General features: G+C 42.0%; 1 protein-coding gene across 2 annotated transcripts in view; it reads left to right on the top strand.

Annotated features, from left to right (window-relative positions):
- The window catches only part of DEPTOR (DEP domain containing MTOR interacting protein), a 77,557-nt gene that overhangs the window by 34,736 nt on the left and 22,207 nt on the right, over positions 1 to 20,614 (top strand). For both annotated transcript variants that reach the window (XM_063420117.1, XM_063420042.1), the window contains exons 6-9: positions 13,225 to 13,410; positions 14,026 to 14,160; positions 17,296 to 17,366; positions 17,967 to 18,071. In XM_063420117.1, coding sequence (XP_063276187.1) covers positions 13,225 to 13,410; positions 14,026 to 14,160; positions 17,296 to 17,366; positions 17,967 to 18,071 — 497 coding nt within the window. The remainder of the gene's footprint in view (positions 1 to 13,224; positions 13,411 to 14,025; positions 14,161 to 17,295; positions 17,367 to 17,966; positions 18,072 to 20,614) is intronic.

Raw genomic sequence — 20,614 nt, 5'->3', positions numbered from 1 at the left:
AAAGTAGAGGTGAGATTTATGCTGATACAGACGTTTTTGCAGGGAAAATAAAGTTAGGACTTAACATTTGGTGCAAAGCTGAGTTTTCTTAGCTACTGAAATCTTTGCAGAGCTGAGAAAGTCAGGATGTGGCTTTTCTTGCAGATCAACCATTGTTTCATTAACTAAGGGAAGTGTTCAGCAGGGCACGTTTGCAGGAAAATAACTTTGCCTGTCAAGCCAGGTTTCAGGGGTCATTCCTGAGTGACACTGGTCCTGCTCCTCTGTGGATAGCCCTGGTCATTCTGCAGGTTTATTCCCTACCTGTTCATTTTCTTGGAGTCAAGAGCATGTACCCTCTTGGTAAGAGATTTGAAACTCATGAGGTAAAGACAGGGTTCTGGGAAGTAGTTGATTGCTGAGGAAGTGGTCTTCTCACTTGTCCATACCAGGTCATTGCTGCAAGGTCTGTCAGCTTCCTCACCCAGTTTTTAATAAAAAACATAACTGTGTGGGAATTTCACAAGGACTTATCGATAGGAACGATGGAAATAAAGTCAAACTGAATGGTGTCCTTGAGATTTATCTTTTTTGAGTGAACATGCTGTGTGCACACTTTCTCCTTTGTGAAAGGAGATTTCATTCATTTCACTGCAATGATTTGTCTAGGTATTGATGAAGTATTGATGAAAGTACTGGCAGAATTCACACAGATCGGGTTTGGGAATCATCTTAGCAACTGGATATGATCTGTTCACATTGAAGGTTCTTGTAATGCTGGCTTCCTCTAAGGAGGGAGCTCAAAATGAGAACTTCCAGTACAGAATTAGGGATATAAACTGTAAAACAGCAGGGGAGGTATTCTCTCCCCAACACCCTCCCACCCATCTTAGAGTTCTCAATCAAATTAAAAAACAAAAGAAAGCTATTTTTCTGTGTCTTAGTACCATAAATTCATTTCACCATACTGTGCTTCCTTTGTTTTGTCTCTCATCAGCAGTACCAAAATGTTACTTGACACTAATTGGCATCCTTCGTGGCAGAACCACAAAAAGACTCTTGACTGAACAGGAGTGGAGAATAAAACATCTCCTGTCCTAAAAGGAATCTTTTTCTAGGAGTATTGTTTGATATCCACAATATGGAATAAATTAAAAGTTGCTGTATTATTTTTATGAAGTATTTATTACCGCACTTAATGTGATGGAAAGTAATAGAAATAGTTGCATCAAGTTGCCAATTTCAGTAGTAATTTTCCAGCCACAACCAAATTACACATTGTCTTTTTACTAATACTGACTTTTTACTGACAATTACTGACAATTACTCAGAGAGGCTCTATTCTGCAGCTGAGGCACCGTATTCAAAATGACTTCCTGACACATTTTTCTTCACTTTAATTGGTCAGACACAAACCAGGTTTCACACAGGAAACAAACACCGATGCTAATTTTAAAAAGGAAAACAGTGGTTTAAGAGGAATTGTATAAATGCTGCAAAAGCATCAAATTCTCATTTTATAATAATCTTCCTGATCTCTTTGGACATATGTAATGATACACATTTCCCCTACCATGCATGAAAATGATGAAATGTACTTAAGTGCTGAATTGCTTCCTGCCAAAATCTCACTGGCCCACACAAATCACTGAGATTAGCTCAGCTGGTTAGAGCATGATGCTAATAATGCAAAGTTGTGGGTTTGATCCCCATATGGGCCACTCACTAAAGAGTTGGACTCAATAATTCTTGTGGGTCCCTTCCAACTCAGAATATTCTGTGATTCTGTGAAATCATAAACCACAAAGCACCATTTTCACAAATAGGACCCAGATTTCCTTTCCTGTGTATTGGTACCACCTGTAATATGGAGTAAACCCCCCATAAGTAGCAGGGAATTATGCATTGTGCATTTCTTGAAGGCTGGTGTCAGGATTGTAGTTGCTGGTAGTTACTCGGCATTTGTGAACACTGATGGCCTTCATCCAGAATATAGGAACAAATATTGTGGGAAGAGTTGTAAGTTTGGTGATGCACATACAATAAAGGCAGGGACTCAAAGGTGCACAGAACACATTTCTCAGCTGTAGAAAAGCCCATTTCTAGTATGGTGAGGTATGTAGAGCTTGGTAATATTAACAGATAAAACTTTCTTCCATGAGACTGGATCTTTCTTAGTTCTTCTTCATATGGGCATGGTGGGACAGATTAGCTACTGTGGTCAAAATTCACTTGCAGCAGGAGAAGTTCTTTGCCAGCTGCCAGCTCCCAGGTAGATCAGACCAAAGCAAGGATGGTCTAAGGGCAGGCAGAGGACAGTGTGAGCATCCACACATAGTCACAGCCCTCTCTCAGCCTGGAAAACAGAGATCCTGAGATGTCCAAGGACAAAAGAGAGTATTCACAGAGCTCTTTATGGAGTCATTTTTGGCTCATACTTGCTTATAGCCCTTGTTGAAGAGCTTGGTCTGCACCTGCAGCCACAACAGCAGAGCACTGCTGACATGACAGGCAGTCTTCCTGTCCTCCTCCAAGGACGCATTGGGTAGGAAAGCTTGAAGGATGGAAAAACATCTGCCTGCCTTGCAGAAATTTTTAAAGTCTGGAATCTCCAGTGATAAGTAAATCTAAAATTTAAATAAATTTAAATTTAAAAACTGGTTAATACTGTTAATACTACCTACAACTTGTGAGATGAATATTTGCATATCTTCCATGACAGCAACCAAACCATAGCTCATTTATGAATACTTTTCAATATATTGTGGGATGTAAACACACAGTGATTGCCTTGTACCACAGATGGTACCGTGTGTGCTGCCAGTTGAGCCTGCAAGAAATGGGGGTCTGAGCAGCAGGACTCATCTTCTCATGCCAGTTCACATTCTGTCCCTTTTGTTGTTGTGGTTTCCCAAGCTGCTGCTGACCTTCAAGTCCATGTGCTTAGTGTCATTTCTTCCCTGGCATGCCCCCAGCACCTTCCCTGGGCAGTGACCACAGCGTGGTTCAGCGTGAAGCCTTTTCCATGGATGTTCACTCTGTTCCAGGGGATTGGGATTCCTAGTCTCAGACCAGCAGCAGAATTGGTGGGGTGAGGCTTTGCTTTCCTGGGTGACTGAGGGGTGTAAGAGTCTCTTTTAGAGATGACAGCCTAGCAGCTGTCTTTGGAACACTTGGACTTCTGCAGAAACTGTATTCCCATGGTGTGGATGGGTGCAGTCTTCACAGGGCAAAACATTGGCGGGATGGGCAGGCCTGGAGTATTCCCTGGGGCTCAGTATTGGGGCCAGGACTCATTACTGGGACCAGTCCTCTTAATTATCTTTATTAAGGAGATCTTTATCAAGGGATCAAGGGCAGCAAAGGTGACTTTGCTGATGACACCAAGTTGGTTGGGAGTATTGATCTTCTGGAAGGTAGGAGGGCTCTACAGAGGGATCTGGACAATCTGGATGGGCCAAGGCCAGTGGTATGAGGTTCAAGGCCAAGAGCTGGGTCCTGCACTTGGATCACAACAACCCCGTGCAAGGAACCCCATCCAGTGCTCCAGGCTTGGAGATGAATGGTTGGAAAAGGAGCTGGGGTGCTGGTTGACAGCAGCTGAACATGAGCCAGTGTGTGCCCAGGTGGCCAAGGAGGCCAGCAGCATCCTGGCCTATATCAGAAACAGCGTGACCAGCAGGACCAGGGCAGGGATTGTTCCCCTGTACTCAGCACTGGTGAGGCCACACCTTGAGTGCTGTGTCCAGTTCCGGGCCTCTCACTACAATAAAGACATTGAGGGGCTGCAGTGAGTCCAGAGAAGGGCAACAGAGCTGGGGAAGGGTCTGGAGCACAGGTCTGATGAGGAGCAGCTGAGGGAGCTGGGGCTGTTTAGCCTGGAGAAAAGAAGGCTCAGGGGAGACCTTATCCCTTATCTCCCCCTCCCCTGAAAGGAGGCTGTAGTCAGGTGGAGGTCACTCTCTTCCCCCACTTAACAAGTGATAGAGAAGAGGAAAAGGCCTTAAATTGCACCAGGGCAAGTTCAGGTTGAGTATTAGGAAAAATTTCTTCACTGAAAGAGTTGTCTAGAATTGGAGCAGGCTGCCCAGGGAAGTGGTGGAGTCACCATCCCTAGAAGAATTTAAAAGATGTTTAGATGTGACACTTGGTTAGTGGTGGGTTAGTGGTAAACTTGGCAGTGTCAGGTTAATGATTGAGCTTTGTGATCTTAGAGGTCTTTTCCAACTTAAATGATTATATGATTTTGTCAGTGCTAGGATTTTTTGTTGGTAATAAATATGTGGTAAGAGGTCTTAGACATGATATCAATATTTTTGTCCCCCACCCTCCTTTAAAATACCTTTCAACTTTGAAAGTTTTATTGAGATAATTGCACTTGATCACAGTTGGTGTGTTCAAGGTAGACACGTGTTCTGCTGACTTAGCACAGAAGCAGGTGCTTATCTCCTTTCAAGAATTAATCTTTTATCTGCAAACTCCACTATGCAAATTACTTTCTGAGATGAAAACAAACACTTTGTAGTGACTTAGTGAGAACAGTAAGTGTTGACACGTGCTGTGTCCCTGTCTCTGCAGGAAAGTCTTACATCTATATTTAGTTTTCCCTGTTCTTTGCAGGGACTCTGTACCTTTATACAGCAGAATTTCCTTTGTGAAGATGATCAGTATATTTAGTTTTAAGCATCAAGACACATGATGAAAATGAGAGTTTGTTATAATTGTGGAAGTGGATTAAATATCTAACAAAGTATTGTATTTCTTGCTTTTGTTGAAAAGCTTTCCTTCTCTTCTAAAATTGCTGTGAATAATGAAGTATGTGCTGCTATATTTACCTTAAATGTCCAGCTGCTTATGATTAGCTGATTATGATTCATTTACAAAGTGAAAACATGCCATGTATGTGAAATGTACTCTTCCTTAATTTAAGATTTCTCTTTGGAACCCCTTTCATGGAAGTATCAACTGCAGATAGCAGTTTACAAGTATCATTGAAGCATACCATAAATCCTGGACTTAACTGATCGTAGCCTTTGTTCTCCAAAATCAACACATATTTTTTTAGTTGAAAACTAAAAAAACAATTTTTCTAGTTGATCTAAAACCTGAATCACATCAGCACTTGAATATGTTCAAGCTTTCATTATGCTAAAAATATAAAACAACATATTTTTACAGATGATACCTAGGTTTATCTCAGTAAAACACAAGCCTTCAGTTAGTCTATGATGTCCTGCAACACAACCTTGTTTTTATTAGAAGTCTTGTTGTTCCCGTGCTGATGCCAGGCAGAGGCACTCAGTTGTTTGTGTGGCAGCTCTTCCCTGGCAGTTCCCATGCACAGGGACAGTAACCTCACCCCCAGTAATTCAGCTGCTTATGCTAAATCTGGAGACCACTTTGCATATTTTTCATGATTTTGCCCTTGTAAGAAGTCAAAGAATAAGAACATCACATGTAATTGTATAAACCCATAGCTCCTTAGTCTGACAGCTTATCATTGTGCTCTTCTAGAAGTTTTTATCTACAGCAGAAATAGGTTTGGTTTGAAAGAGCCATATGCTGTATGCTTTATGTAAATAACATATGAAAAATTCTTTTCATATTAACTATGGAATTTTATTTTTCTGACAGAGAATGGGTTTCAGTTTTTAACAGCTGCAACAACAACAAAAAAAGATACCCAGATGGGCCTTTTCATCTTCTGCTTCCCTTGCCCACAGACTGTACTTTCCATACTTTATTTGGAAGCAAAGAAAAGCAGTTGGCTATGTTCTGTAAACTTACTAAATTAAAGATGATAAATCCTCATATACAAACCAAAAAGACTGCTGAAATGTGTGTGATTCAACACTGGCTTTTCATGCTAGAGAAAGTAATGTGTATTTGAAAATATACTGCAAATAGATGGCAAACTGGCTGGAAAGACAAAATGTATATAGAAACATGTATCTGTATATCTATTTTAAGGCAGCAGAAATAACATGTTAATGCACTGATCAGAACATACCGCCTTGATAAGAACAGGATACTCTGCATTTCAGTTCCCAAGGAACTTTTGACAGTTTTCTACTGTAATCCTGATGCTTTAAAGACAGTATAAAAGTTGTCTAGACTTTTTTTGGACTACATGAATATACTACAGTTCATTGAAACAGTTAGAAAGCCCTCTCTAGTTACAGCTCAGAGAGCTGTAGTTATAGCACAGCTTTTTTTTCTGGACCTACTTAAAGTTCCAGGACCTATTTATTTCTGGACATGCTTACTGACTTCACCCTTAGTAGGATGAGCTGGAACAGCTCTCAGGATTTTGTACTGCAGGGCCAGAATCTGCCTTGCAGTTTTATACAAGGGGATCAGTGGAAACAAGAGAAGTTCAAGCTTAGATCCATTGTCTGTTCAAAGTGAATTCCTTGTAATCCAAATAAGAAAAAAATACAATTTAGTACAGCTGCACTGCCAAGAATTTAACGTGCTGGTTGAATGCATGCACAGGTGGGCTTATCTGTGGTCTGTGTAGTGTATAAACATTCATAAAAGGTGGAAATGCAAGTGTTGTGTTTATGCAGTGCAGGGAATCCAAGACCCAAGATCCAGGGCTCTGTGCTCAGTGAACATCTGTAGTCTCTCTCCCTGAGTTTGTGGGAGATCCAAGCAGGTGGAATTCATCAATGTGTAAAAGGAAACTAATCTGAATAGGTGCCATGATTAAAATGCATTTGCAGTGCCAGATTAGCAGAAAAACAGGAAGGCTTTGAGAGGAGTGGGAAAAGCATTGTCCCGTGCAGAATAAAGTTCCAGTTGCTCTCCTCCAGCCACACGTGTGTGGGTGCAAGGCCGAGGGGCAGCACAGGGTGGGTGGGTGGGTGGTGTGGCAGAGGTGGGCAGTGGGGTGAGCACTGGCCGAAAGCTGTGCCAGTCTCAGCAGCTGGCGGTGTCTGCCAAGCCCACGGACTCACCACTGCTCTGAGAAAGCCACAGTGGACACACACTTCACTGTTTCTCTGGCAGGGGACCAAACCTGGGCTGGCCAAAGGCCTGAGGCACAGAGGAGGCTGGCTCAGCAAGCTGTGTGCTATCCAGAAAGAGGCATTTTTTTAAGGAACTCGTATTTTATGTGTTGATTTGTTTCCTTCCCTTTCAAACACTGGTTCTGCTTTGGACAGGGGAGTGAGAAAGCAAAATGACGTAGAGTGGGAGCCAGACCCTTCCCTGGGCACTTTGGGTGCAGGGGGAAGCAGCTCCAGCTGTGCTTTCCTTCAGATAACCCCCCAGGCCCTGGCAGCCCCTGCAGCCTGTCCGTGTATGTCTCAGTATCCTGCATTTGTTCTTGGCTTGGTGTTGCTCTTTTGGGGTAATATCCTGCCACTCCAGAGGTCAAATGGGATATGGTCATCTGTGACTTGCTGTATGAAGGCACAGACTATTGCAGCCAGTAATAGTGAAGGTCTGGAATGATCTCCTGCAACTTCAAGCTGCATTTCACATCATTCTAATAGAGAAAACCATCTCATTAAAAAAATAAAGTGAATCTACTTTTGAATAGGCTGGGGCTGCTGCCTCGTGCAGTCAAAGACGTGGAAATGTGTTGTGCACTGCTGGAAAGAGTTCAGTGCTGCTTTTGTCTTTAAGTGGGGAAAGATATGACATATCCACACTGAAAAATCCATACACTCCGTTCATGTTTTATAGCCTCTTCCTCTTAACCCTAGCACAAGCACACTTTCACACAAACAAACAAGCACACACTTCAGTGTGTCCTCTGCTCTCTTGAGAAAAGCTGCTCATCTGGCTCCTCATGGAACTTTGATCTCCTTCCCACTGCTCTCTCAACATGGAACAGCCGTTCTGGGGCTGCAGCCACGAGCTTGCTCGGTGACAGGGCTGTTTCTGGGGACGTGCAGAGCAGCTGGAGTGCCTCACTGCATGTGTCCTACTGGGGACTGCAGCTTTCAGCTGGTAGAAAGCATTAATCACCGCAGTGGAGATGTACACAGATTATCAGTGCTAAAAATCATGGGGAATTGAAGTGGTGGGAGGGATTTGGGGGAAAAGCCAGTTATGAAAATGGCCTGATTTTTCAGGCATGAGTCATACCATTTATTAAAATAGGCTTTTGTACTTTCTAAAGCCTCCTCAGTTCTATGAAATCAGTGTAAAGCTAATATTTCTATCTCTGCTGTGCATCAGCCTCCTTGAAAAAGTGGAAAAGGCTGTTTGAGCTCCATGCAGATCCTGGGATTTTATGTCAGAACCAGAAGCTGAAAGAAGATTTGCATGGATGTTACTATTTATATTTTATGTATCTGAGCAGGAACTATGAAGCGGCCAGGAGCAAGAAGCACCAAAGCTGCACCATTATGTGCTCCCAAACAGAGAAAATCCAAAACTCATATTCTGATTTTTCTCATCTTAACAGTAACATAAATGGTGAATGACCAGCTAAAATCCTTGCCAGTGAAATTTGCAAACTCTAGGGATAGATAAGACAATAAACAAATAATTGAGTTCTATTAATTAGATAATAGATCATTATCCCAAAAGAATTTTTTTTTTAATAGCTAATGGTGTAACTACAAGGCAATGCATCTAGGAAATGAGAATACAGGCTCCACTCGTTGCTGTGGAGCAGTTCTGTGCAGGGAAAGGAGGATGTGCAGGGCAGAAATTATTCCCATTTTATGCTGTTTGTGCAGTACAGTACAGTAGTAAGAGTGGGCTTGAGATGTACAAAAAAGAACAACACCCAGTAAGAAAAGGGGAGTGAGGTTGTAATTGTGGGCAGGAAGTCCTGATAAGTGGATTTTTAGGAAAGATAAATTCTGAAGAGGACTCCAGGAGGCCTAAAAAATGTCAGAATTTAGGGGGTAGTATTTATTCCGTTGATAAAAGATACATTTGGGAGTTGGCTTCATCTCTTCACAGATTTCTTTGCAAAGATTTTTAGCCAGATCATATGTAATTTTCTAATGAAGGTGTGACAAAATCCAGGGATTAGCAGCCAAAGTTAGGCAAATTCCGCTTTGAGCTGAATCTTTATTTTCTGGCAGGGCAAGTGACTGAAGGCTTGAATAGCTTGTAAAGTGATCAATAAAGTTTAGTTCATGCTTTATGAGTAAACAAAATTTTTGTAAGATTAAAAGATAGCTGTTAAATTCTGTTTCTGGGAGAAATTTTGTGGCCTGTGTATGTGTGAGATTAGACTGGTGGGTTAAAGCCATACCTCCAAAGTTTGACATTGGTGAGTATATGTTAGTGTTGGTGGCTATCCTTCCAGGACAATAAATGCTCCAGTGTACTTTTATGGTTTTGGAGGTTTCCAGTTACCGTATTTTTACTCTACTCCCTTCAGTGCATTTCTTTCTGTTGCATAAGGTGCACATTGTAACATGAACGTGTTGCCACCTGAACAGCCATGAATTAAATCAGAGCAAGAAACATGAAGTCACCCCACCTTGCTCTTTGCATCACCCTCATAATGTACAAATGCAGGTCATGACACTCATCAGCCACGGTTTGACTGTTAAAGGCAATCTGAAATGGGTGCCAGTTTGCTTTTCTGTGCTGCACTGGGAAGGGCAGTGGGCTAATTCAGGAGTAGTAATGTTAATCCCTTTCTAGAGCAGTAACTTCCATGAGAGATACCTGGAGCAAGAGCCTTGTCAGCTGCCACAAGTTTATCTGCTGTTGCCTCTGAGTCAACACCCAGAGGTAACAACCTCTAAATTACCTTTAAAGAAGCTGCTCCTGGGCAAGTCTGTGCAACCCTGTCAGCATTCTGCCATCGGTTTGGAAAAGCTTTTCACTCCCACTTTTCTCTGCTGCTTGCAGCAAAGTGTGGGCTGCTAAAGCAGTTGAGCTGAGCACCCGTGACTGCACCTGTGCCTCTCACCCAGCAGCTAGCAGTGTAACAAACCCAGCCTTCTGTGTGTGCTCTGCACCCAGCATTCACAGAGTTGTGATTTACCAAGGACAAGGGCGTGTGTGGCTCCTCCTGGCTCTTGCTGACAGCCAGCCACCCGAGGTGTGCTTTCAGAGGCAGCCAGGACTCACAGCTGCCCACCCCTCCTCAACCTCTTCATTCTGATCCGTGGTCTGGAACTTCCTTTTCCCACACCTTTCCAGATGCACTCATCCTTAGGCAGAGTGTCAGCCTGGACATTTAATCACAAATCATAAATAACTCAGATGATTGGAAAAAAAAACAAACACCACCTCATGAGGCACAGTAATAATTTTGGTGAGAGACTATTTGATGATGTATGCACAAGGAGGCAGTCTGAGCTGTATCGGTCCTATTTATATTTTTAGCTTATTTTTAAATATGTAAAATCACATGATGTTACAAACACATGATATGTGAACTATCCTTACAAATGAGGAGGTTAAAATATGAAAGTCAAGGATAATGCCAAATTCCATACTGATGCTACATGTCCTGAGCATTTTGGCTGCAAATTCTTTGTTTTGTAAATTATATACCAATATTCTCCAACTCACAGTCATTGGACTTAGCTTTTCCACTTGCACTCATTTATTGTATAAAAATTTACCCTTCTATGGACTGAAATAGTTACAGCAGAGATTAATGACTTCTATGGAAAACCTAAGCCTTGGAGTTTTAAGTGTATAAATATTACAATATTTAATTCAAAGCAAGTATTTTTATTCTAAAATATGTTCTGTTTACATTATCTAGCTTCGTGGTAATTCTTGACTTTCAGAGTGCTTGACAATGTCTGCAGCACTAGTGTGTGTTTATCTCTGATTATCATAATTTCTGAGTACTGTCAGAGCACTTCAGTTAATGACACAAACAACAGAATCATTTTTGTTAAAAACGGTTTCATCATAATATTTAACTTGACTCAGAAACCCTTCTGATATTTCTTACATTGTGAATGGTTGGCCACAGCAGTTCTATTTCCAAGGAAGCATTTGTGGAGCCCTCTTTCATTTAAGATTATGATTGCAATAGTGCTGAATAAATAGAGCTTGCCTTTCTGAGTTTTAGATGGCCTCATTTTTTTTTTTTTGTCTTTAAATTAGGTTATTCTAATGATGTGGTAAGATATTGATAGATATTGCTACTTTTACTTATTATATCAGTGATCTTAAAATGAAACTGGTAGCTGCAAACACCTACGTACTGTTTCTGCCTCTGATAGCAAATCCTTTGGGGGATGTAGGCAGGTTGCCAAGTCTCTCCTCCTCTACTTCCGTTCTTCAAAAACAGTGATTGTTCGTAAGTGTGGTTTTATAGTATTGCACATGATATGTATCCAAAATGGGGAGCACAGCAGCAGTGTGTGCCTGCAATAATTAATGTGTCAGAACACAGTAACGAGTCACTTGTGATGCCAAATTGGACTTAACAAAGCCATTTTGCATCCCTGAGGACACAACAGATTCAGCATCAAAGGGAAGCAGAGAAAAGCCAAGTGGGAGTGGCTCTTCTGAAGATCTTTGACAGAACCAGGCAATGTAAGGGATGCCTTGCAGCCTACGCCGTGTGACTCTGGGGCAGATGGCTTGTGTGGCAGCTTGGGCACCAGCATGTGCAGTTCAGGAAGTTCCTGTGTACTGATTGCTCCTTGTGTGCCAAAGGTAGAAGTCCATTTGTACAGGTAGTGGTCTCTCTGACAATGACCCAGGCAGGCAAAGGACATGCTTCTTTACAAGATGGTCTCATAAGGCAGTTTCTTCATCCACACAGAAGATAGTGCCCTGAGGATCATACTTAGGACTGGCATCTTCCTGTCTGGGTGACTTGATATCCCTGGAGAAGGTGACTGGAATGGACTTTTTCCTCTTTGAGGTTATTTCTTCAGCTCACAAACGTCAAATGAGTTACTGGCAGTTTATGTGTAAATACAGCCTATTTTGCAAGGGTGTGGTGCAGTTCTGTAGTTCCATGAAGGGTAACCTGAGACACAGGGAGGTGTTCAGAAGGGATAAGAGCAAGAAAGACTGTGTTGAAGATGAGAATGGAAGGAAAGCGGGCCAGCAGGGCTACAGGCTCTGGATCTTGTGTAGCATCTTGGGCCCTGCTGGTTTTTGGACCCCATGTGTTGGGCAGAGCAAAGAGCAAGGCAAAAGTTCTGTGTCAGCATAGGAGGCCAAGTGACTGAGACATGTAATCATAGACTTGACTGACCTCAGTGCATACCTGTGTTATTGTTTACACTTTACACATAAATATCTATATCCCACCACTTCTTACGATTCAGTATTGCAAGAAATGCAATTTATAAACTAGGAAAATCCAAAATCTGGATTCTTCATTGAAAGGTCAACTATGGGAAATTATTTCTGTGGAACATGATCACAGAATCTGGGTGAAAATGGAGAAAAATGCTGCCAAACACCTACTGCAGCTATTTTAGATGCTGCAGTACTGATGCAAAGTGTACTCCAGAGAGCACTACTGCAGTCAGGACCTGCAGGAGTCAAGCACTTTCAGGACCTGGCACAGAGCTCCATCCGTTTTTCATCACAGCATCGGTGGCAGTGAAGACGTAGATGTTATAGTGATGTTCCACTCTGGGGGTAGGCTTGGTGCTCCTGCTCTGACATCAGCAGCCTGGGGTTTGCTCTCAGTGTCAATGCAGGTTGCAATTAAGATTTTTGTTCATTATGTCAGAAATGATTTTTGGCCAGGTGCCTGTTCCCAAACCTTGTGTATCCGTGCGAAGCGGGGAAGTGGCCGGCAGGAAATGTCTGGGACACAGTGTCTGTGGTGAACAAGACAGAGGAAATACACAGGTCTTGATTCTTTGCTGCCCTGTAGCTCTGAACAAGGTAATTGGACACTGATGAATTTACACAAAACTTGATGGAAGATGCTAATTCAGGTCTGTAGTGACCAGCAACAGCAAGAGGCGTACACAGGAATTGTGCACAGAGGTGGAACATTATGCAACCTGTCACAGAGAGGTAAAGTACTTCTATTTCCACTGGGCAATAAATGTTCATATCATTAATCAAAGAAGTGTAAAAGATTCTTCTCAGCGTTTGCCACAACAATTCCTAGTTTGTTATTGCTGATGTACAGGGTATATATTGAAGCCACCCATGTGAACCTGACTGCTTTCCTCCTCTTTCTGAGGCTGCACAGGGGAAGAGGAGAGCTCTGAGCATTGCATCCTTACAGCAAGGTCTTGAGTGCACAAGTTGCACATGGGTAAGCTTGGATTTCTTTCTGTGCCTACCAGGTATAGACTTAGTATCCATTTCTTTTCCTAGTGTCCAACAAGCACCATTTTATGGACAGCAACTTACTCTACCAGTGCAGAATGAATTTCCGCCGGCGGCGGCGATTAATGGAGCTCCTGACTGAGAAATCCCGCCTGATGCCAGAGAGCCATGACAGCCCATTCTGCCTGCGCAAACAGAACCATGACAACAGGAAACACACCAGCTTTCTCTCAGGTGACTCATTAATTATACTGCTCTTTGTAAAATGACTCCGTGGAGTATTAAAAAATTGGTTTTGGACAGGGGGTTTCAGTGTTAGAAAAAAATTCAGGGCTGAGTATTGTATGTCCCTGTTTATAGGGATTGTCCATTCACTCATTTTACCAAAACCTGTAGCTCCCTGAGGTGTATCTGTATCAACAGCGTTTCAGATGGGGGTCCATGTTCAAACTGAACTGGTTAAAGTCACCCAAATTCAAAATAATTTGTCATACATTCTATGGGGAGTTTTCAAGAAGATTAAAAGTGAGGGGAAGTGGCCCTGCAGCATTTGTGTACAGTAATATCTAATAAGAACTGAAAGAAAGGAAAGGAAGGCTGGAAAAATGTGGTTCCCTATATTGAAAAACCTCTTAGAAGACACTGCAATGGGAGCAGTTCAGCCATCCTGTTAGTTACAGGATTCCTCTCATGCAGTAACTCTTCTAACAATGCAGGACACACTAACCCATTCCCAGTGTTACCAGTGAAAGCATGGCTTGCTGCTGGGGTTTTTTTTTTAAAGAAACAGGGAAATGGTTTAATAACTGGCACCGGCTCCCTTTCTGTCTCTGTTTCCCCTGCTTGCAGTGAGTCCCACCAAGGAGATAAAGATCGTGTCGGCGGTGCGGAGGAGCAGCATGAGCAGCTGTGGCAGCAGCGGGTACTTCAGCAGCAGCCCGACGCTCAGCAGCAGCCCCCCCGTGCTCTGCAACCCCAAATCTGGTGAGCACCAGCATGGCTTAGGATGCACAGCAGCCAGGGTGCAGGCATCTCTGTGGGGAGAAGGCAATGTGAAGAATGCCTATCATCACGCCTAAGCCTCTGTTTCCAAGAATACATTAAAAATTCACAGTGTCGCAGGTTTTGTAGGCCAGAGGGAACTATTATCATCTTCTAGCCTGAAGTCCTGTTGAACACAAACCAGACATCTGCAGAGTAATCTCTGCGTCAAGTCCATAACTGTGGTTTGAGCTGCAGTTTATCTCTTAGGACAATGTGCAGTCAGAGGCCTAGATTTGCCTCTTCACTGCCAAACTCTGAACCAATTCAAATCTCCTCCTAGAGACATTCCTTTGATGCAAGTCAGAGGAGAGTTTAACTATCCAGTGACTGCTTGAGCTGCTATGGAATAACACCTCTCAGAAAACAGCAGGCTCTAAAAAAAAACTGAGGCAGCATTGTTTCAGCCTGTCAGAGACTATTGGAATATTTTAATCTGTTTTAAGTCTTACATTGGTGTGTTTCAGAAGGTAGAAGTAGTGTTGAAGCTTATTTTCCTTTTGAAGGATTTCCTATCCCATGCCGGAAGGTTAAACACACCCATTCTTCTACAGTTCAGTTAAAATTGTTTCTTACTGTATATCTGGAAAGGGAAAACCAGACTAAGATAGATATTGTTTCAGCCTCTCTCTTTCCCTCAGAAATAGCCCTGAATATCAAACGGGGCCCCTTCTGTCCTTTGACTTCCTTATTATTTCAAATTCATCAAGTCTCTGCCAGTGATGTGGGGAGTACTACACAACAGGGTAAGGCTTCAGTGGATATGTGTAATGTTTGCTTTCAGAGGGATGCTGACATTTGAAGTGATTACTAGAGAGTGCCTCAAGCACTAGGTGAATGCTGTTCAAAACCTTGGCCATTTACTTCTGAGATGAGTGAACTGAAGTGCATTTCGTTCCTGCTGTGCAGAGTGGCCATCAGAAAGGGAAGGATATTTTCCCTCTCTCTCTTTTTAGCACGTTTCCTTCCCTCTGCTTAAACTCTGCTGGGAATTTGATATGAAGCTCTGAACTAAAATAATTGGATGGACTCAGTAGGATTATATGCTCAAAAGCCATAACCCCTCCAGCAGACCTGCTCCCAGTATTGGAAATACTGTCAGTTCTAGTGGCCATTGCATCCTCGGAGTGTGTTGCTGTTGGGTGTTCAGCACCACCTTCAGTATGCTCACCCCTTCATGCAAGGGGCTTGCCCCTATATAAAGGGGGCTACATATCATGTTTTGGCAGAATATCTCTCAGGTTTTCAGAGAGATATTATCTCTCATTTCCAGAAATGTTCTGCTAGCTTTTGTATGGGGAGCTCTTTGTCCCCAGTACATTAATTACATCCTGGAAAATTTTCTGAGACAGATAAAGCAGCATTCATGTGCTATCCATAAATGTGTGTGTTATCTGAAGTATGCCAACTATTCAGTTCATTTGTGGTTTTGATTTTATATGAAGTGTCAGCCCATGAGTAGTGCGAACAAGTTTATTTTAATGCAGCTGATTACACAACACTGGAAGAAAAAGAATAGGCTGACGTTGCTGTTGCATAAATTTTTTAGACGAAATTTTGCCTTTGGACTAGTTTTCAAACTGTGAATAGCTTTAACAGACTCATATGTGAAAGAAGACAGCAGTGGGCTTATAAATAGACTGATTTTTAAGAATTATACAATTACTGGCAATGTGGGGTTATTTCTCCCAGAGCACGAGTACAGATCCACACGTCAGCTTGCATAAGTTAACATGAGGCTGTCAGATGTAAATTTTACGAGGAATTCTTAATCCTCTGCTGACTGTAAGGAGAATTTGTTCACAAATAGCTTCCTGCTATCCAGACCCAGAGCATGTTGCTGAACTACGTGCTAGTAAACACAAGGCAGAGGTGTATTTGTTGTCAGACAAGCTCTCTTGCAGGCAAGCACTTGAAAAACACCCAGGTCATGACTTGACCAATCATGTAGAAAAACAATCATCACCAAAAAAAAAAATATTCTGGAGGTGTAATGAAGGAGGCATATAAGAGAGCCCTGCATGGGTGGTTTACCTGATTCTGACTTGTCAAATGAGCACAATCATTCAGTTTTCTCACATTGACCTGACATGTTCTGCAAAGTGTAACACTGGCTAAATGACAGTTCATCAAAATGCATGGGAAAGTAAAAAAAAAAAAAAAAGGTATTGGTTTGTCTGCTAGAATTCTCCCTGCTCCCATGAATGTCATTAAGAACTCAAGAATGTCGTCAAATACCATCTGTGAAAAATTTTGTCTCTCACCTGTGACTGAAAAGACACACACCATCAAAATCATTTATCACTAAAAGAAAAACAGCCATAATATTAAGGGCGAAGCAGGCAAATGGGGTGAACAACATAAATCTTTATGTTGTCCTTTGTCTCTGAAGCATTTATGAACAGATAAAAAATGGTACACAGGATGGTATTGATTTGATCTGGCAGAACTTCAAATTTAATTTGTTCACAGGAAAATTATGCCATTACATAGGAAAGCAATGAGGACCTGCAGAAACTTACTGAAATTTTCTTTAATTTAAAATCCCAGACACCTGTGGGTTACCATGTCTGTCCCTGGATAAGAGTTATAGGTCTGTACCTACAGTTGCAGAAATCTCTTGAGATTATTCCTCACCCAAGCAGAAATTTCTTGCTGTTTAATTCTATGATTCAAACCCAACTCAGATGAAATAGCAGAGAGCACCCAACAAACACACAGTGAGCTGTGGAGGAAAGCTCAAAGTGAGCTGTGCCAGGAAGGTTGGTCACTTGCTTCAACACTGGACACAGGAAGAGCCATTTCTGATTTTTGTGATAGTGTTTAGGAGATTTTGATTGCAGACAACCAAGTTTGTTGACTAAATGGCCCAGTTTTCCAAAGATCTCATCATTTATACTCAGAGTTATTCTGTGGACTCTTCTTTGGTTCTCTTACTGCTTTCAAGCAAGTGTGCAAGAATTGAAAGCATGTATGGGAAGAGGGGCCAAAAAGATGTATCCCAACACTGTATCTTATTTATTAGGAGAAACTCCAGGGGAATGTTTTTACTGAATATTCATTTCTGTACCTCCACAGTATTAAAGAGACCTGTGACTGCTGATGAGCTCTTGATGCCTGGAGCCCCATATGTTAGAAAAACTTTTACGGTATGTCTCCAGTATTTTTCTTTATTTCCTGCATGTTATATGCGTAGGGCAATCCAAACAGACATTCTCTGATGGGATAATTAGAGCTTATTTGTATTTGCTGAAGCTTATACTTTGCAATCCCAAGCTCCATTATCAATACTTCCACAAATTTCAGGTCTGATTCAGCACTTGTTTATTCTGTCTTTATGCCAGTGTGATACTTAAAAGGGGTGTAAAATCACATAAAGCCAGTAACATTTGTGTTATACAAACTCACCCAGACTTGATGCTCCTGCTCTGCAGGAGTGGATCACCTATCCAAACTGAAGTTTTCTTCTATATGATGGGACAGAAAATTTGACTCACATACATTATTAGAGCCTTTCTTTAAAGACATTTTTTCAACCTAGTCATTGGAAGCATTGCTTTTACAGCCTCCCAGTTCAAGAAAAAAACTTCAATAAAAGCAAGAGGAATTATTTGGATAGAGCCTTTCCCCTGAGTGTCATAGCAGCCTGTACTCTACTGTGTGTTGAAATTGTCTTGGACCACGTAGAAGTTGTCCCCTTGAATTTCATGGAGCTGCTTGGAAGTGATCATGTCCTTTCTTCTTTCCAGATTGTTGGCGATGCCGTGGGCTGGGGCTTTGTGGTGCGGGGGAGCAAACCCTGCCACATCCAGGCTGTGGACCCCAGTGGGCCAGCAGCCGCAGCTGGGATGAAGGTGGGTTCTCAAAATGGGATGATTTCCTGGGGGAATTTGTGCTGCTCACTGAAGATCTTGGGCTGCCTGTATCTGGGGAGGGAGAGGTGCTTTTGTTCCCAGTGTTGAGTGCCTTTGTCTCAGTTTCAGACGTTTGTGTACAGTGAGTTCCTTTGCCTTTAAATCCCCTCCTGTTTCTTTTCTTCTTTCCTTGAGATTCTTGAAGTCTCTTTTTCACATGAGACTTGATTATCCTTTCCAAGTTGCTTTCTTGACCTTTTCCCTTGTTGAGGTAGGTTTTTATTCAAGTGGTTAGCTGATTTTGGTGGTGGTGGTGTTATTTTTTGATGGATTTTTTTTTAAATTTTCATTTTTTTTTGAACTCTACACAATTTTATCTTCCCTCCTTACTTTCCAATTTATGGTATGCACCTTCTGGACATACCTAGTGAAAGGGAAGCTAACATAGCCCATTGTTCCATGTAAAGCAGTTAAGATTCAAGACAATTTGGAAAGGACAACAGATGATACTTTCATAAAGAGCTGAAACAGCTTCATAAGTGATTTAAGAATCAATAAATACACATTCCACTTACAGCTTTTGCACTGCAATGCAGCACCCATTGACTTACCTGTGGCTTGGATCACATCCTGCATATATCTGTGAATTAATCTCTGCCTTGTACAAAGAGAAAAATAAAGGCAAAGTATTATGTTAAGTGCAGATAAAAGCAAGAAAATTAAGTTGGCTGCTACACCTGCTCCAGTGGGCAGAAAGATTAAACTACCCATTTATGCCTCGCTTTATTGTACGGCAGCAACACAGATGAAGGTTTCAGGTGTATTCCACATGTACCCCTGTTTACCATGAATTTTGTCCAGCCTTCTAATTCATCTCTCTTTCCCATCACACTCATCCCAGTTGCCTCTCATGTGTCTGTTCACACCCACCAAGCTGGAGACCACAGCACATCCTGCCTGCTGCACGGTGCCAGACCTGCCCTGGGACCCTCCTTGGCAAGTGCAGTTCAGAGGTTTCTGCTCTCTGGCTGCTGATTCTTTTTAGTGGAACTTTCAAGAACATACTGTCCTTTAAATTTTTTTTAGTACAGGTAGGCAAAACGCCTGGGACAGGGAAGGGCAGCTGCAGAGCTTGTTGGTGCATGCAGCACCCCGACACATCCTGTTGGCAAAGAAGCTTGAGTTCTGGGGGAGCTGGAGTTTTTAAATAAGTTTCATACAACACCTAAATACAATACAGTTACCAGTTTTATATGAAGAGTGTAATTTTAAAATAATGATCTTGCCTAAAATTTAAAGGGCCTAAATTTAAAAATAATTTATGACTTCATGTGTATATTCTAGATCCTGAACTTGGGAGTTTAGTATTTTACTGCACCTTTTGTTCTCTGAATATAGAAGTTAGCAGTACAGTGGAGCAATTTTGAAACCTGGCTTCTAAAAACCACACTGTGGTTTCATATGTGTAATCCCATGGAGTTGCAGAGGTCTACCTGAACCATTTAAGATTGAAGAATGCAAAATAATTCACTGTCCTGAGAGGAACAAACAATATTGTAAAACTGGGATATATTGCCTTGATTTATACAAGGACAGATCTGATTATTTGCAAAGCTGTTATCTTTATATGAAATGTTTTTTTCAGAGCAGAATTGCACATAAAAATGTATAGCTGTGTATGAGATGAGCCTCTCTTTAGACACAAAAATTGTTGCCCCATTTTTGGAAATGGTGAATACCTTTAGCCTACTGAAGAGGTGGTGTTTTTCTTTGAAAATGAGGGCTTTTGTTACATGTTCCCATGGCAATAAGTATGTAAATCATACTGCAGTATTTGAATTTTTTTAAAAAAATCTATGTCACTTAATCCATCTGTTTACAGAACTCCTCAATCTGGCAAATTTAAAGAAATCAAATGACAGGCTTTAGATGACAGCTCTTTGAAATTAAACAATCCCCTGTGTGGAAGCTGCAGGAAGGGCACTTTGAAAACAGACTGTTGGGCTCGGTAACTTCTGGTGGGCTGGTGCAAGAGGCTTTTGTCTGCAAAGAGAGTGCTGCACCAAAGAAGCGCTAACAAGGAAAGTTGGCTATGATGAAAAGGGCAAGAATTTGAAGAAGAGCCAAGCCTTGGCGTTGCAGTCAGTAGAAAAGTTCTTGGCAGTAGCAGCAGGGATTTTCCTCCTAAGGAGATGCATCCACTGTAATTGTTTTTAGAATGTCTTATTTGTGAAGCTTGTGAATTTGCACTTGCCTGTTTTGGAGAGCACTCTTTTCCTGTCTTTGCATTATGCTGGACATACTGTTGAGAGAGGACTGCTGCCTACAGTCTTACTATAGGACCTTGGTTTGTGCATTTAAAATTCTACCAGGTATCACAGAAAGCAAACATTGTGGGCTCAGCCTACCTGCTGGACTTACTGGTGGCTTGCCATCAGTCTGAGCTTGTCTGGGCTCTTGGCCTGCTCCAAAGTGCTGTGAATTGGGAGTCTGATTAGGAAACCCAATGAGCTCGGGACAGAGCGCTGGCTGCCCACAGTGGC

The sequence above is a fragment of the Prinia subflava genome, chromosome 1, assembly GCF_021018805.1.
Source record: "Prinia subflava isolate CZ2003 ecotype Zambia chromosome 1, Cam_Psub_1.2, whole genome shotgun sequence".
NCBI lineage: Eukaryota > Metazoa > Chordata > Aves > Passeriformes > Cisticolidae > Prinia > Prinia subflava.
This window is presented reverse-complemented; position numbering and strand designations above follow the sequence as displayed.